At 46.9% G+C, this 17463-nt stretch overlaps 1 protein-coding gene across 1 annotated transcript in view; it reads left to right on the top strand.

Annotated features, from left to right (window-relative positions):
• The window catches only part of LOC119966916 (dynein heavy chain 14, axonemal-like), a 1122002-nt gene that overhangs the window by 760915 nt on the left and 343624 nt on the right, over window positions 1–17463 (top strand). Inside the window, exons 47-49 of the mRNA XM_038798874.1 lie at window positions 12745–12917; window positions 13733–13861; window positions 16184–16324. Of these exons, the coding sequence (XP_038654802.1) occupies window positions 12745–12917; window positions 13733–13861; window positions 16184–16324 (443 nt within the window). The remainder of the gene's footprint in view (window positions 1–12744; window positions 12918–13732; window positions 13862–16183; window positions 16325–17463) is intronic.

Below are 17463 nucleotides of genomic sequence, written 5' to 3'. Positions count from 1 at the left end.
CGATTTCCCCATGGAGATCGCGCTTCCCAGAGAGACAGCGGAGGCCACCCAACTGGAGCTCGCTAAAGACCTGCACATAAAAGCCGGCCCAAACAGGACCCAGAATTTTTGTTTGTCCCAACAGGAACTGGATTGGGAGAGAGTTACTGCCGAGGGCAGAGGATTGTATATCATTCAAGAAATCATTGTTACACTACCGCTGGCTTCCTCAAGTTACTAAACTGGCGACAAGGACAAGGGAGACTCTGGACTCGTTTGTGAAACTACTGAGTCGCTCCGGATGATTACAATCCCAGAGTTCAGTCAGCCGAAAGCCTTTGATGCAGGCCTGGAATAGTGGAACTCGTGTGCTAAATGCATGCGGTACTTCTTCCAAGCTATCGGTATTTTGGGGAAGACCGTCAGAAAGTCATCCTCCTGACCGCTTGTGGGGCTGCGACCCTGATCAACACAACTGAACTCCAATTGTTTCCAGGCCTGGTAAGTTATCATGGAAGGTTCACCGCTATCCTGGCCACCTTATTGGCTCCACTCCACATACTCTAGAAAAAGAACCAGAAGTAGTTCTGCGGTGCCTCGCAAGACAAAGCATTCGCCAGGGTAAGTAGTCAGTCGGCCACACAGATCCTCACTCACAATCATAGAATTTACAGTGCAGAAAGAGGCTATTCAGCCCATCGAGTCTGCACCGACCCTTGGAAAGAGCACCCGACCTAAGCCCACACCCCCACCCTATCGCTGTAACCCAGTAACCCCACCCAACCCAATCTTTTTGGAAAAAAAATCCACCTAACCTGCACATTTTTGGACAGTGGGAGGAAACCGGAGCACCCGGAGGAAACCCACGCAGACACGGGGAGAACGTGCAGACTCCGCACAGACAGTGACCCAAGCCGGGAATAGAACCTGGGACCCTGGAGCTGTGAAGAAACTGTGCTAACCACTATGCTCCCGTGCCCCCCTGGCTTGGACACTAATCCTAATATGCAATATCTCCCCCTATGGCATTGGGGTAGTGCTGACCCACAGATGGGGCGACAGCACCGAACACCCCAACAAATTGGGAAGGAGGGATTAACATTTGGAGTCAAGAAGTTCTGCCAGTATGTTTCTGGGAGGCACTTCTTTATTGTGACTGACCACAAGCCCCTGCTTGGCCTTTTTAGAAAAGATAAGGGAATCCCACCCATCGGATCAGCCAGAATTCAGCGATGGGCATTTCTCCTCGACACGTATGAATATTGATTTCGATTTCGCTAGAATATGCAGATTGCCCATGCTGACACTCTCAGTTGTCTATCATTGCCCATGAGTTCCCTATACCCTCCAGTGGCAGATAAAGTGGTTGCAATTGTTAATTTTATGGATGTCTTGACGGCTTCTCAGGTGTGAGCATGGTGAAAGTCGCCACATGCTTTTGAGCGATGGAATAGGACCCCTCCTGGATCCCTCCAGACACACTGCTGGAACTCGTTAAAGCCTAAATATCAACGCCGTCCCGAGCAGGGCCCGCAGTTGTTCGTTATCCCAAGAGGGACTGCATCGAGATAGAGTTAGTGTCGTGGACAGAGTATTGCACATAGTTCAATAAATTCTCGTCACACTACCGCTGGCTTCCTCAAGTTGCTAAAGATTAGAACTACTCAACATGATTTATCAAAAGGGAAATTCTATATGGCAAACTTATTGGAGATTTTTGAGGATATAACTTGTAGTTTGATAAAGGAATATCTGGATTTCCAAAAGGTATTCAATAAGGTGCAATTCTAACAGCCCGCATGGGGCCAGTGGGGTGGAAATTATTATCTTCCCATGGCCCCATGTGGAGTACGAGCTCCCCTGCTAGAGGTGGGGGATCTCCACTGACCTCTGTGTAAAAGGTCGATTGGTAAGTCACCGGCTAGAGAGAGAGGAACCCGGTAGGGTTCTGTCGGGCTGAGCATAGATTGTGCTGTAAATAAAAACTTTGTTTCCTTTATTTACTCTGTGTGAAATCTCTGTGACTTTAATAAAGTGGTAACAAGGAATGAACTGGCTTGCTGTCGACGCTGTGAGCTATTCAACCGAGACACCTCGCTGATTTCCTGGACCCAGGTTTGCTTGATTCACCATGCTTCTGTTTGGCCGATTAGGTGCATTTGACGCTGGTGTGAAGACTAGAACCGGTACGCAGAAAGGATGTGCTACTTCTTCCCGGCCAACAACATCACCGAGAATGAGTGTCAGATGGTCAAGCTGCTGACGGCCTGTGGAGCGCACGTGTTCTGGGTGATCTGGAGTCTCACTTACCAGACAGCGCGAGGTATGCAATTGTTCGACCAACTCATGGCATTACTGGTGCAGCATTTTATCCTGACCCCTTCGGTAATCATTCAAAAATAATGGCTTAATACGGCAGTGAGATTCCCCGTTGTGTCCATCACCAAGTTTCTATCAGGGCTACAGAAGACAGCTGGGTTCTGTGAGTATGGAACTGCTCTGTCCAATATGCTCTGTGATCGGTTGGTCTGCAGTATGAACAGTATGCAAACACAGAAGGAAGGTTGGGCAAAATCTCCCTGATTTTTTGAGTGGCACTGCAGATCTCTTTGTCCTGGAATAACACGGATCACAGCCTCCCAGAGATACAAGGAATGGAGGTGAACATTTTGGGTTGTCACCCCTCATATGGTATCCCCATGGCTATGGGCTCTGGGTGAAGAGCTGGCGGCCGAGATGTATGATGTCACCAACTCAGCTGAAGGCGATTCCGGCCCATGTGTGATGTGTGGGCACCAGTCTCGGCATCCTCTCAGGCAGCAAGGAGGCCAGCACTCCAGGTGCCTCGATCAAAGTAGGCATCATCCCCAGGGCTGGGACTTGCATCTGGATGATCCCGAAGAGGCCGAGGATGAGGCTGAGAGGCAGCTGAACTGTTTGGTCACGCTCTGTGTGGCCCCTACTCGTGTCCCGATACAGCTGAATGACCGGATGCTCCATATGGGCAGCACGGTAGCATTGTGGATAGCACAATTGCTTCAAAGCTCCAGGATCCCAGGTTCCTGGCTTGGATCACTGCCTTTGCGGAGTCTGCATGTTCTCCCCGTGTGTGCGTGGGTTTCCTCCGGGTGCTCCGGTTTCCTCCCACAGTCCAAAGATGTGCAGGTTAGGTGGATTGGCCATGCTAAATTGCCCTTAGTGACCAAAATTTCCCTTAGTGTTGGGTGGGGTTACTGGGTTATGGGGATAGGGTGGAGGTGTTGACCTTGGGTAGGGTGCTCTTTGCAAGAGCCGGTGCAGACCCGATGGGCCGAATGGCCTCCTTCTGCACTAAAGGGGCCATAGCCAAGATCCAGGTGGACCCGGAGGCCCAGGCCCAATACCTTTGTGCCTATCCGGTTCCCTACGCTTTAGTGGAGAAAGCCGGGACCGAACTTTGTTGTTTGAAGAGTTTTGACAATATTCGGCCTCTGCACTCTGCTAAGTGGGCGGCGCCGGTGGTTCCCTTTATGAAGCCAGATAAGACAGTCCGTCCCTGTGGAGAGTGACACCGCTTCAAGGTTAGACTTCTATCCTTTACCACACAGCGAGGACCTGTATGCAACATTGGCCACTGGCTGTACAATTACATAAACAGACACTAGCAACGCTTATCTACAGCTGAAGCTCGATAAATCATCACGACAGTACGTAACAATGAATACGCACAAGTGATTGCATGAGTACACACCGGCTTGTGTTCGGAGTATCCTCGGCGTGCGCAGTGTCCTGGAGTATCATGGAGAATATCCTGCGCGGATTGCCACGAGTTGTGGTTTACTTGGACAATGTGCTGGACATGGGGACCGCACAACAAGTATATTTGCAGAACCTCGAGATGGTAATGAAAGTTTTTCAGAGTGTGGGGTCCTCCTGTGCCATGTGAAGTATGTGCTCCACACAAAGGAAATTGCATATTTGGGGTATTGGGTGAACCAGGAAGACCTGCACCCGGTCGCCAAAATGGTGAGAGCCACCAAAGTGGCACCAAAGTGGCCCTGCGAGATGCCACGGAGCTCTGCTCTTTTCTTGGACTAGCAAATTACTATGGGTGGTTTATTCGAAATCTGGCAACTACAGTGGCCGCCCTTCACTTACTCCTCAACAAGCCATGGGAATGGAGCAAGCCCAGGATGCGGAATTTCGGAAAATGAAACGGTAGTTGTCCTCTTCGGGGGTACTGATGCATTTCTATCCTTCAAAACCATCGTCACATGCGATGCTTCGCCGGATAGGACTGGGGGAGTTCTGTCACATCGAATGAGCAATGGCCGTGATCGTCCGATTGCCTTTGCCACCAAGACGCTGACTGTGCACGCTGATATGTTCAGACGTCTTCCCCTGCAGACCAAATCGGCAAACCTCCATGCAACGGACAAAGTGGTTGCTGTCCTGAATTTTATGGACTCCTTGCCAGTGACTGCATTTCGTATTCGTGACTGATGCTGACTAACCCATCCTTGCCAAAGTGCAGCATCTGGTGCTATACGGTGGGCAGCATCGGCCGCTACCAGGGGAGTTTTCTCCTCCAAGCTGTCGGAACTGATTGTGGAAGCTGGTCTCTTCCAGTGGGGCAATGATGGTTGTTGTTCCAATGAAAGGCCAGGCAATCGTGTTGAAGGACCATCATAATGGTCCCCCAGGAGTGTGCAACGTGGAGATGCTGGAGATAAGGTATGTCTGGCGATCGGGTTTGGACGTGGATGTCGAAGCGTTGGCCCAACAATGCTTGATCTGACAAGAGTACCCTCCGGCGGCACCCCACCACCCTTGGGAGTGGTCAGGATGTCCCGCTGGTTGGCACGCTGATTTAACCAGTCCATTCCATGGAGTCGATGTCCCGCGCCCTGGTTGACGCCCGCTCAAAGTGGCTGGAGGTCCACAGAATGGCAACAATCACCTCCCGGGCGTCTGTGCAGTGATTGCATGTTTCTTTTCCCACTCCCGGAATCCCTGTGGTGCCTGAAGAGTTTGCTGCTTATGCGAAAACAATGGGATTCGTCATATACACACTGCCCCATATCATCTCTAATTAACCGGCTTGGCAGAGAGGGCTGTGCAAACTGTTAAATGGCAACTAAAGAAAGAGACTTCAGGCTCAATGGACACCAGGCTGGGAAGATTTTTGTTCTGATACAGAGACACGCCGCATACGGTAACTGGGGTAGCCCCCGCTGGGATGTTAATGGGTCGTAGGCTTCATGTACGACTGAGTTTGATTTTTCTGGACATCAGCACAAAGATGCACCATAACCAAGATTAGAGAGGACGAGGCCCTGTTTGATGCCGACCTCTGTCATACTGTGCACCTAATGATGCGGTGTTCATTCATAACTTCAACAACGTGCTCACCGGCTCTCTGGAATTTTCATCCGCCAAACAAGACCAGCCTCTTACCAGGTTTGGGTCCGGGGCCAACTGCGCAACACATTTGGATCACATTTTCTCATTTGGGAAATGAAATGAAAATCTCTTATTGTCACGAGTAGGCTTCAATGAAGTTACTGTGAAAAACCCCTAGTCACCACATTCCAGCACCTGTTTGGGGAGGCTGGTACGGGAATTGAACTGTGCTGCTGGCCTGCATTGGAATGCTTTCAAAGCCAGCAATTTAGCCCAGTGTGCTAAACCAGCTCCTAAAACAGACAGTGACCCAGCGGGGAATCGAACCCGGGTACTTGGCGCTGTAAAGCAACATTGCTAACCACTGTACTACCGTGCCACCGCAGAGCAACCACAAGGTTGCTCCCTCGTGGGTTTCCTGGAAAGAAACTTGTCCTGGATCCTCCAGCCCGTTGCTGAACCAGCCTGCTGTGACCCCTCTGGTCTCTCCCGACGCCGACATGCCGGATGTTGTATCTTCCGACTGAGAAATGGAGACACCAACCGGAGGTCTCGGACCCCGATCAGCCGCCTCCTGCTGATAGTCTGCCACCGTGTCCACCAGAGTGGTATAAGCCGACCGATCCAGCACATCACCTCAATGACATATTGCCAGGAGCAAAAATAATCCAATGTCCTCCATCTGCTCCTCCTTCTTCTCCTCATCGGTCGTCAGGGGGGTCTTTAGATGGGTGGGGGCGGGGGGGGGGGGGGGGGGGGGGGGGGGGGGGAAGAGGTTATAATAGCCCACGGGGTGAGAATTATTATCTTCCCCATGGCCCTTGCAGAGTACGAGCCAGGGACAGGGGATCTCTATTGACCTCTGTATAAAAGGTTTAGGTACCGACCAGAGAGAGGAATCCAGTAGGGATCTGCCGGGCTATGTATATATTGTGCTGTAAATAAAACTTTTTATTTTACTCAGTGTGGACTCCCTGTTCTTACTAAACCTATGTAAAAGGTTAATTGGCAAGATAAGGGCCCATGGAACTGCGGGGTAATATATTAGCATGGATAGATGATGGGTTAATGGGTAGAAAGTAGAGAGTGGGCATAACTGGGGATTTTTCAAGTTTTCAGGCAGTGAATAGTGGACTGCTGCAAGGATCAATGCTGGGAGCTCAGCTCTTTGTTTGCTGATGATACCAAGAGAGGTGGAAAGATCAGTTGTGGGGAGGACACGGAGATGCAGCAAAGAGATAGAAAAAAGGCAGCCATAGTATGACGTGAAAAGAAATTTGCTTATTGTCACAAGTAGGCTTCAAATTAAGTTACCGTGAAAAGCCCCAAGTCACCACATTCTGCCGCCTGTTGGGGAGGCTGGTATGGGAATTGAACCGCGCTGCTGACCTGCCTTGGTCTGCTTTCAAAGCCAGCGATTTAGCCCAGTGTGCTAAAGGGAAGTTTGAAGTTGTTCACTTTCGTCATAAGAGACAAACAAGCAGAATAACTTTTAAAACTTGTAAATGACGATGCTCGAAGTGTCTTGGGTGTTAGTGCAGGAAAGCAAAGTAAGCATGCATGTACATCATTGAATCATTACAGTGCAGAAGGAAGCCATTCGGCCCATCGAGTCTGCCACCAACCTTCTGAAAGAGCACCCTACCTAGGCCCATGTCCCCACTCCATCTCTGTAACCCCACCAATATGTTTGGGCACTAAGGGCAATTTAGCGTGGCCAATCCACTTAACCTGCACATGTTTGCACAGTGGGAGGAAACCGGAGCACCCAGAGGGAACCCACGCAGACACGGGGAGTATATACAAACACCACACAGCTCCCCAGGAATCAAATCTGGGTCAATTAGATCCGGGAGAGAGACCCGGGTCAACATCAAGCAATTACGCTGGTTTTAGGATTGGAATACAGGAATAAAGAAGTTGGCTCCAGTTGCACAGGGCTTTGGTTAGACCACATCTAGAATACAGCGAGCAGATTTGGTCTCCAAGTTTAAGAAAGGATATATTGCATTGGAGGCAGTACAGCGAAGATTCACTCAACTGGGAACTGGGGAAAGGGGGTTGTCCTATAATGAGAGGCTAAGTAAACTGGGCATATGTGGATGTGAGAATTGTTTCCACTGGTCACGGAATTTGAAACACAGGAACCCTGGCTCAGGATAAGGGGCCAATCATTTTGGACTGACATGCAGAGAAATTGCTTCTCTAAAAAGGCTTGTGAATCTTTATCCTTCAACTAACATTATTACAACAGTTTGTCAGGGGGCCTCACGGTAGCATGGTGGTTAGCATCAATGCTTCACAGCTCCAGGGTCCCAGGTTTGATTCCCGGCTGGGTCACTGTCTGTGTGGAGTCTGCACGTCCTCCCCGTGTGTGCGTGGGTTTCCTCCGGGTGCTCCGGTTTCCTCCCACAGTCCAAAGATGTGCGGGTTAGGTGGATTGGCCATGCTAAATTGCCCGTAGTGTAAGGTTAATGGGGGGATTGTTGGGTTACGGGTATACGGGTTACGTGGGTTTAAGTAGGGTGATCATTGCTCGGCACAACATCGAGGGCCGAAGGGCCTGTTCTGTGCTGTACTGTTCTATGTTCAGCCCACTGCTGTTTGTGGGAGCTTGCTGTGCATATTTTCATGGCGACTTCTCTGTACAGTGTAACTAAGTTCTTCCTTGGCTGTAAAGTGAGACTTTTTACTGCATTTCTATGTTCGAGGTTACAGAAGAAGGCCATGGAGAGATTTGAATACAGTATACTGGCAGATTGGTTACATCTCCACAACAAAGATAATTGGAGATGCAAGAGGGCATATTTAGGCTTCTCCCCATTCCTTGCTAATATACTGTGTAACTAAGTTCTAATGTTACAGTGTAAGTTGTTCCTTAGCAGTAAAGTGCAATATAAATGCAAGTCTTTCACTGTATAAATGATCCTACTAATATTACTTTGTGTTCAAGGTAACACAAAACGTGTCATGCCATGAATGCTGTTAAGTGACAATTAGCCACATTTCACTTCAGTTTCCATTTCTGCTGCAGTTAATTATCACTTCCCTGGGCTGTCAATAACACCTCACAGAACGAATGTGTGATTCAATGACCACATTTACTGTCTGGAAGGAATTAACTGGGCCGGTGACACAGAAAACAAAGTCTGCTGGTGTTAACCCGATATTGGTACAATCTATTCCATCTCTAGTTTATCTTCACAGCAAGACTATTGATGCGCTTTCACGGGAGAAGCTAAAGTTTTCTTCACACCTGAGTTTCAGTCCTCTACACAGTATATTAGCAAGGAATGCGGAGAAGCCTAAATATGCCCTCTTGCATCTCCAATTGTCTTTGTCATGGAGACATAACCAATCTGCCAGTATGTTCAAATCTCTCCATGGCCTTCTTCTGTAACCTCGAACATAGAAATGCAGTAAAAAGTCTCACTTTACAGCCAAGGAAGAACTTAGTTACACTGTACAGAGAAGTCGCCATGAAAATATGCACAGCAAGCTCCCACAAACAGCAGTGGGCTGACAAACTGTTGTAATAATGTTAGTTGAAGGATAAAGATTCACAAGCCTTTATAGTGAAGCAATTTCCCCGCATGTCAGTCCAAAATGATTGGCCCCTTATCCTGAGCCAGGGTTCCTGTGTTTCAGATTCCGTGACCAGTGGAAACAATTCTCACATCCACATATGCCCAGTTTACTTAGCCTCTCAGTACAGGACAACCCCCTTTCCCCAGTTCCCAGTTGAGTGAATCTTCGCTGTACTGCCGAAGACACAGGGGAGGTGCCAGAAGATCGGAAAATGTCAAATGTTGCACCCTTGTTCAGGAGGAAGTGCAAGGATAAAGCCAGCAAACAACAGCCCAGCCTATTGGTCGACAATGGTAGGGAAATTCAAGTTCAGGATAAAATCATCAATAACTTCGACACGTGCAAAATAGTTAAGGAAAACCAGCATGGATTCATTAAGGGAAAATCATGTTTAACTAACTTCTGGAGTCTTCTGAGGTGGTAACAGGGAAGGTTGATAAGGGCACTGCTGTTTATTTAATTTAGTACCACATAACAGAATTGTGAGAAACAGAAAATAGAAGCAGGAGGAGGCCATTCAGCCCTTCAAGCCCGCTCCGCCATTCATTATGATCATGTCTGATCAACCACTCAATAGCCTACTCCCGCTTTCCCCCATATAAGACATAGGAGCAGAACTAGGCCATTCGGCCCATCGAGTCTGCTCCGCCATTCTATCATGGTTGATATGTTCCTCATCTGCTACCTACAATGTTGCAGACCAAGAGCTGGATTGTGAAATCAGCCAGTCTCTTCCCTAGAACGCATGACCTCTCGAGCCTAATTCCCTCAGTGTGATCATGGCTGATCTCATCCTGGCCTCAGCTCCACCGTGCTGCTCGTTCTCCAGAACCCTTCAACCCGTTACCAATTAAAAATCTGTCTCACTCCTCCTTAAATTTACTCACTGCCTCTCCATCCACCACACTCAGGGGTAGCGAATTCCACAGATCCATATCCTTTGATCCCCTTCGCCCTCGGTATTCTACCTCACTGTTTCTTGAAACCATACAATGTTTTAGACTCAACTACTTCTTGTGGTAATGAATTCCACAGGCCGACCACTCTCTGGGTGAAGAAATTTCTCCTCATCTCTGTCCTAAATGGTCTATCCCGTATCCTCAGACTGTGACCCCTGGTTCTGGACATACCCACCATCGGGAACATCATTCCTGCATCTACCCTGTCCAGTCCTGTTAGAATTTTATAGGTTTCTATGAGATTCCCCCCTCATTCTTCTGAACTTCAGCAAGAACAATCCTAACCGATTCAATCTCTCCTTGTCCGACAGTCCTGCCATCCCAGAGATCAGTTTGGTAAACCTTCACTGCACTCCCTCTATAGTTAGAACATCCTTCCTCAGATAAGGAGACCAAAACATCACACAACATTCCACGGGTCACCTCACCAAGGCCTTGTATAATTGCAGCAAAACATCCCTGCTCCTGTGCTGGAATCCTCTCACAATGAAGGCCAACATGTCATTTACCTTCTTTACCTCCTTCTGTACCTGCATGCTTACCTTCAGTGACTAATGTACGGTTCTAGATTTCATTGCACATATGCCTCTCCTAATTCATGGCCATTCAGATAATAGTCTGCCTTCTTGTTTTTGCTACCAAAGTGGATAACCTCACATTTATCCACATTATGCTGCATCTGCCATTCATTTGCCCATTCACTCAACTTGTCCAAAACACACTGAAGGATCTCTGCATCCTCCTCACAGCTCACCATCCCACACAACTTGGTGGCATCTGCAAATTTAGAGACATTACATTTTGTTCCCTAATCTAAATCATTAATATATATTATAAATAGCTAGGGCCCAGCACCGATCCCTGCGGTACCCCACTAAGGAAACTAAGGAAATTTGGCATGTCCACATTAACTCTTACCAACTTTTACAGATGGACCGTAGAAAGCATCCTATCTGGCTGCATCACAGCCTGGCATGGCAACTGCACAGCCCAAGACCGCAAGAAACTTCAGAGAGTTGTGAACACCGCCCAGTCCATCACACAAACCCGCCTCCCATCCATTGACTCCATCTACACCTCCCACTGCCTGGGGAAAGCGGACAGCATAATCAAAGACCCCTCCCACCCGGCTTACTCACTTTTCCAACTTCTTCCATCCGGCAGGAGATACAGAAGTCTGAGAACACGCACGAACAGACTCAAAAACAGCTTCTTCCCCACTGTCACCAGACTCCTAAACGACCCTCTTATTGACTGACCTGATTAATACTACACTCCTGTATGCTTCACCCAATGCAGGTGCTTATGTAGTTACATTGTGTACCTTGTGTTGACCTATTATGCATTTTCTTGTCATGTACTGCTCGCAGAAAAATACTTTTCACTGTACCTCGGTACATGTGACAATAAACAAATCCAAACATCCAAACATTCTAGTCACTGCTTGCCAATTTGTAAAATGACCCGTTTATTCCAACTCTTGGTTTCCTGTCTTCCAACAAGTTTTCTATCCATCTCAATAAACTAGTCCCAATCCCACGTGCTTTAATTTTACACGCTAATCTCTTATGCGGGACTTTGTCGAAAGCCTTCTGAAAGTCCCAATACATTATATCCGCTGGCTCCCCCTCGTCTACTCTACTAGTTACAACCTTGAAAATTCCAGTAGATTTGTCCAGCATGATTTGCCCTTCATAAATCCATGCTGACTCTCTCCGATCCTGCCACTGGTTTCCAAGTGCTCTGCTATAAAATCTTTGATAATGGATCTAGACTTTTCCCCACTACTGACATCGGGCTTACTGGCCTATAATTCGATAATTTTGGATGTTTCTGTCAGCTTAATCTTATAGTTACTTTGAAAGAAAGTTAGAAGGAAAAAAAAATACTTCTAACTCCAGGGTAACTAATAAAAAAACCTAGATCCAGCCTCGCACACCCTGCACACATGTGATCCCCCACCCCCCCCCCCCCCCCCCCCCCCGCCAAAGGGGATCTATCACACCACTCCCACTCCTGACCCCCACCACTCCCCTGGCACCTTTGCACAACCGGACATCCCCCCACCCCACCACGCCAACCCCACTCCCACCAAATGTATTCCCCCGCCCACCACCCGTCTGACCCCCCCCCCAGGTGCGACTAGGCCTGACCTGGAAGAAACTCCCGAGGCCAAACCAAAAGGACAAAGTGCCATTGGGTAGCGAGATATCTCACGGTGCTGCGCCTGCTGTGAAGCACCCCGCTAAATGCGTCGTTCAGCAGACTTTAACTTGGGTCTGCTGAATCACCACCATAATAATTGTTTTAACAAATTTGTACACAGAAAGATCCCACCAATGGCAGCTTTTGTTCACAAGGTGCTCTGGGATCACTTTTGTCCAGCTGAGAAGACAGACTACGTCGGCAGTTTAATGTTTCTCATCGCAATAATGGCGCCGGGGAGGCAGTGGTGAAGTAGTATTCTCACTGGACTAGTTACCCATAGACCCAGAGTCATGCTCTCTGGGAAACCAGGTTCGAATCCCGCCATAGCAGATGGTGAAATTTGAATTCAATAAAAATCTGGAATTAAAAGTCTAAAAGGTGGCCATAAAACCATTGTCGATTGTCGTAAAAACCCATCTGGTTCCCTAATGTCCTTTAGGGCAGGAAATCTGTTGTCCTCACCTGGCCTGGTCTACATGAGTGAAAGCATGTATAATTAACTCAACCACTTGAGTGAGACTCATCAGATGCTGGGGCGAATTTCTGCCAGAGATTGCTCAGCCACCAGTGGCAGAGAATTAATGAATGTGTATTAATGAGGATTGCTTTCTTGCTTTGGCCGGTCCAGTTTGCAGTGGTCAGCGAGTGGAGTTCTCAGGGAGTTCTCATGACAGCCAGGAGCTAGTGGTAAACACAATCTTGTTCAGCACACAGACTACCTCGGCTCAAACCCAGGCACATATCCTGCAGAAACTGGTGAAGAGGAGCAGGAACCGGCGCGGTCCAGCAAAGAACAAACAGGTGGGTAACATTTCATCACGTCTGACTCAGACATTACTGAACACATACTAATGGCAGCATGGGCAAGCAGGAGTAGGCCATTCATTCCCTCTAGCCTCATCCACCATTCAACTAATCATAGCTGATCTACCTCAATGCCATTTTCCTGCACTATCCTCCAAACCCTTGGTAGCTTTAATATCCAGAAATCTATCAATATCTGTCTTGAACATACTCAATGACTGAGCCTCCACAGCCCTCTGGGGAACAAATTCCAAAGATTCACTACCCTCTGACGAAAGGAATTTCTTCTCATCTCAGTCCTCAGTGGCCTGCCCCTTATTCTGAGACTGTCCATGGCTCTCGACCCCTGATCAAAGGGAAACAGCCTTCCTGCATCTACATTGCCACCCCAAGTAAGAACCTTGTACACTTCAATGAGACCACCTCTCGTTCTTATAAATCACTGTGAATACAAGCCCAGTCAACACAATCTCTCCTCATATAACAATCCTGCCATCTCATGAAGCTGTCTAACAAACATTTGCTGCACTCCCTCTATGGCAAGTATATCTTTTCTAAGCTAAAGAGACCAAAACGACACACAATACTCCGGGTGTAATCACACCAAGGCCCTGTACAGCTACAGGAAGATGCCCTTGCGCGTACAACTAAGTCTTTTTGCAATGAAGGCCAAGATACCATTTGCCTTCCTAACTGCTTGCTGTACCTGCTTGCTTGCTTTCAGTGACTGGTGTACAAGGACATCCACTGCCTTTGTGCAACAACATTCCCCAATTTATCACCATTTAATGAATACACTTTGTTTTTGGAAGGTGATTATATTTTTGGATGACCTCAATATGCCAGCAGTTGAACAGTACGGAGCACAGCCTCCTCTTGAACTAATTCGACAGTTTCTGGATCTCGGAGGTTTCTTCGATGTTCAGAATTTCAAATGGCTGGTACGTTTCATGCCTTGTCTTCTGATTATTTATTTGATGAAGTTATTCAACAAAGACGATATTAATGATTGGATTGGATTGGATTTGTTTATTGTCACGTGTACCGAGGTACAGTGAAAAGTATTTTTCTGCAAGCAGCTCAACAGATCATTCAGTACATTGGAAGAAAGGGAATTGAACAGAATTCAAGAAAGTACATGAGAATACATAATAGGGCTACACAATATATACAATGTAACTACTATTACTACTAATTGCTGAAACAGCAATGAAGGGGGTTATTGAACCCTTCAGTACTTTACCAATTATTTGATACAGAAATATGTTTAACCTCCCCTGCTCCTTCGCCATTCAAAGAGGGAAAATAAGGATCAAATTGCTTTTGGTAACTCAGTACAGAGACAGCTGCCAACACCATTTCACCAAATCACATCAAACCACGAGACAACTATTCTAAATCACATCGAACTACAAGACAAATATTCCAAATCACATCAAACCACAGGACAAATATTCCAAATCAAATCAAATCACAGGACAAACATTCCAAATCACATCAAACTGAGACAAATATTCCACAGAGGGGCTGGTTTAGCTCACCAGGGTAAATCGCTGGCTTTTAAAGCAGACCAAGCAGGCCAGCAGAACGGTTCGATTCCCGTACCAGCCTCCCCGGACAGGCGCCGGAATGTGGCGACTAGGGGCTTTTCACAGTAACTTCATTGAAGCCTACTCGTGACAATAAGCGATTTTCATTTCATTTCATTTTCATTTCATTTCAAATCACATCAAACTGAGAGACAAATATTCCAAATCACATTAAATTGTGTGACAAATATTTCAAATCATATCAAACTGAGAGACAAATATTCCAAATCATATCAAACGGAGAAAAATATTCCAAATCACATCAAATTGTGTGACAAATATTCCAAATCACATCAAACTGTGAGACAAATATTCCAAATCACATCAAACTGAGAGACAAATATTCCAAATCACATCAAACTGTGAGACAAATATTCCAAATCACATCAGATTTTGTGACAAATATTTCAAATCACATCAAACTGAGAGACAAATATTCCAAATCATATCAAACGAAGACAAATATTCCAAATCACATCAAACTGAGAGACAAACATTCCAAATCACATCAAACTGAGAAATAAATATTCCAAATCACATCAAACTGAGACAAATAGTCCAAATCACATCAAACTGAGACAAATATTCCAAATCAGTTCAAACTGTGAGACAAATATTCCAAATCACATCAAACTGAGGCAAATATTCCATATCACATTAAACTGAGAGACAAATATTCCAAATCACATCAAACTGTGAGACAAATATTCCAAATCACATCAAACTGTGAGACAAATATTCCAAATCACATCAAACTGAGACAAATATTCCATATCACACTAAACTGAGAGACAAATATTCCATATCACATTAAACTGTGAGACAACTATTCCAAATAGGGGCTGGTTTAGCTCACCAGGCTAAATCGCTGGCTTTGCCAGCAGCACGGTTCGATTCCTGTACCAGCCTCCCCGGACAGGTGCCGGAATGTGGCGACTAGGGGCTTTTCACAGTAACTTCATTGAAGCCTACTCGTGACAATAAGTGATTTTCATTTCATTTCATTTTTCAAATCACATCAAACTGTGAGACAAATATTCCAAATCACATCAAACTGAGAGACAAATATTCCAAATCACATCAAATTGTGAGACAAATATTCCAAATCACATCAAACTGTGAGACAAATATTCCAAATCACATCAAACTGTGAGTCAAATATCTATATACTGTATCAAGTTTCAGTTGTTTTCCTTGTTCCATGGTGAATAAGTCCAGTCTCTACACATTTTAAAAACATTTCATCTTCTGTTTCACTGTGCCATTGATTCTCTGGTCTCCAATCTCATGCCTCAGGTTCTGAGTCGGAAAAATCAGGCCTGCTGTATTGGGTGTCAGATGTCAGCCCCCCCCCCCCCCCCCACCCCTCTACCCCCCCACCCCCCACCCCTTTAGTATTGCCCCACAGGTCACAGTCTCAGCCCTTGGATATTTGTATCGTGTCTCTCTCTCACTTACGGGTCTTGCATCTCAAGTCATGGGTCTTGCCTCTCAGTTGAGATTTTGGCTTTGACGTTACTGCATTACATATTTGCCCGATGACACAAACTTTTGGGCGCAAATCTCCACTCTCGGGTTGCTTGTGAGCTGCTGTTTAATTTCAATGGCTTCTGATGCCTTGAGTGTGCGATATGTCTCAGTGTTTCTCCTTGTTCTTTCGCTTCTGATGATCAGCGTGTGCAAGATGTGACTCTCGTCGCAGCGTGTGCTCCCCCGAGTGGTGCGCGTACTGAACTCAGCCAAAGACTCCTCAAACACTTCTCCATCTTCACGCTGCCTCAGCCCTCCACAAAGTCAATGCAGCACATTTTCCAGGTAAGAGACCAGCTCAGTAACAACTACCAGGCGGAGCTGGGGTTGTAAAGAGTAAAATTCCCTCTACACTGTCCCCATCAAACACTCCCAGGACAGGTACAGCACGGGGTTAGATACAGAGTAAAGCTCCCTCTACACTGTCCCCATCAAACACTCCCAGGACAGGTACAGCACGGGGTTAGATACAGAGTAAAGCTCCCTCTACACTGTCCCCATCAAACACTCCCAGGACAGGTACAGCACGAGGTTAGATACAGAGTAAAGCTCCCTCTACACTGTCCCATCAAACACTCCTTGGACAGGTACAGCACGGGGTTAGATACAGAGTAAAGCTCCCTCTACACTGTCCCCATCAAACACTCCCAGGACAGGTACAGCACGGGGTTAGATACAGAGTAAAGCTCCCTCTACACTGTCCCATCAAACATTCCCAGGACAGGTACAGCACGGGGTTAGATACAGAATAAAACTCTCTCTACACTGTCCCCATCAAACACTCTGTGGTGGTATGGATCTGAGCACTGCCATTGGTGCAGAGCACTGGCTTCCCATTGTCTCTGGCTGGTCATGTGCCTCTCGTCCGATTGGTTGGGACTAGTCATGTGACTGCTCTCTAATTGGCCGAGAGGCAAGTAGGCCCCGCCTCCGAGGTGGGGTATAAGTACCCAGAGTACCCGGCGGTCGGTCATAAGAACATAAGAACTAGGAGCAGGAGTAGGCCATCTGGCCCCTCGAGCCTGCTCCGCCATTCAATTAGATCATGGCTGATCTTTTGTTGACTCAGTTCCACTTTCCGGCCCGAACACCATAACCCTTAATCCCTTTATTCTTCAAAAAACTATATATCTTTACCTTAAAAACATGTAATGAAGGAGCCTCAACTGCTTCACTGGGCAAGGAATTCCACAGATTCACAACCCTTTGGGTGAAGAGGTTCCTCCTAAACTCAGTCCTAAATCTACTTCCCCTTATTTTGAGGCTATGTCCCCTAGTTCTGCTGTCACCCGCCAGTGGAAACAACCTGCCCACATCTATCCTATCTATTCCCTTCATAATTTTAAATGTTTCTATAAGATCCCCCCTCATCCTTCTAAATTCCAACGAGTACAGTCCCAGTCTACTCAACCTCTCCTCATAAT

This window comes from Scyliorhinus canicula, chromosome 6 (assembly GCF_902713615.1).
Source record: "Scyliorhinus canicula chromosome 6, sScyCan1.1, whole genome shotgun sequence".
Lineage (NCBI taxonomy): Eukaryota > Metazoa > Chordata > Chondrichthyes > Carcharhiniformes > Scyliorhinidae > Scyliorhinus > Scyliorhinus canicula.
Note: the sequence above shows the minus strand (reverse complement) of the source record. Positions and strands in the feature narration are given on the sequence as shown.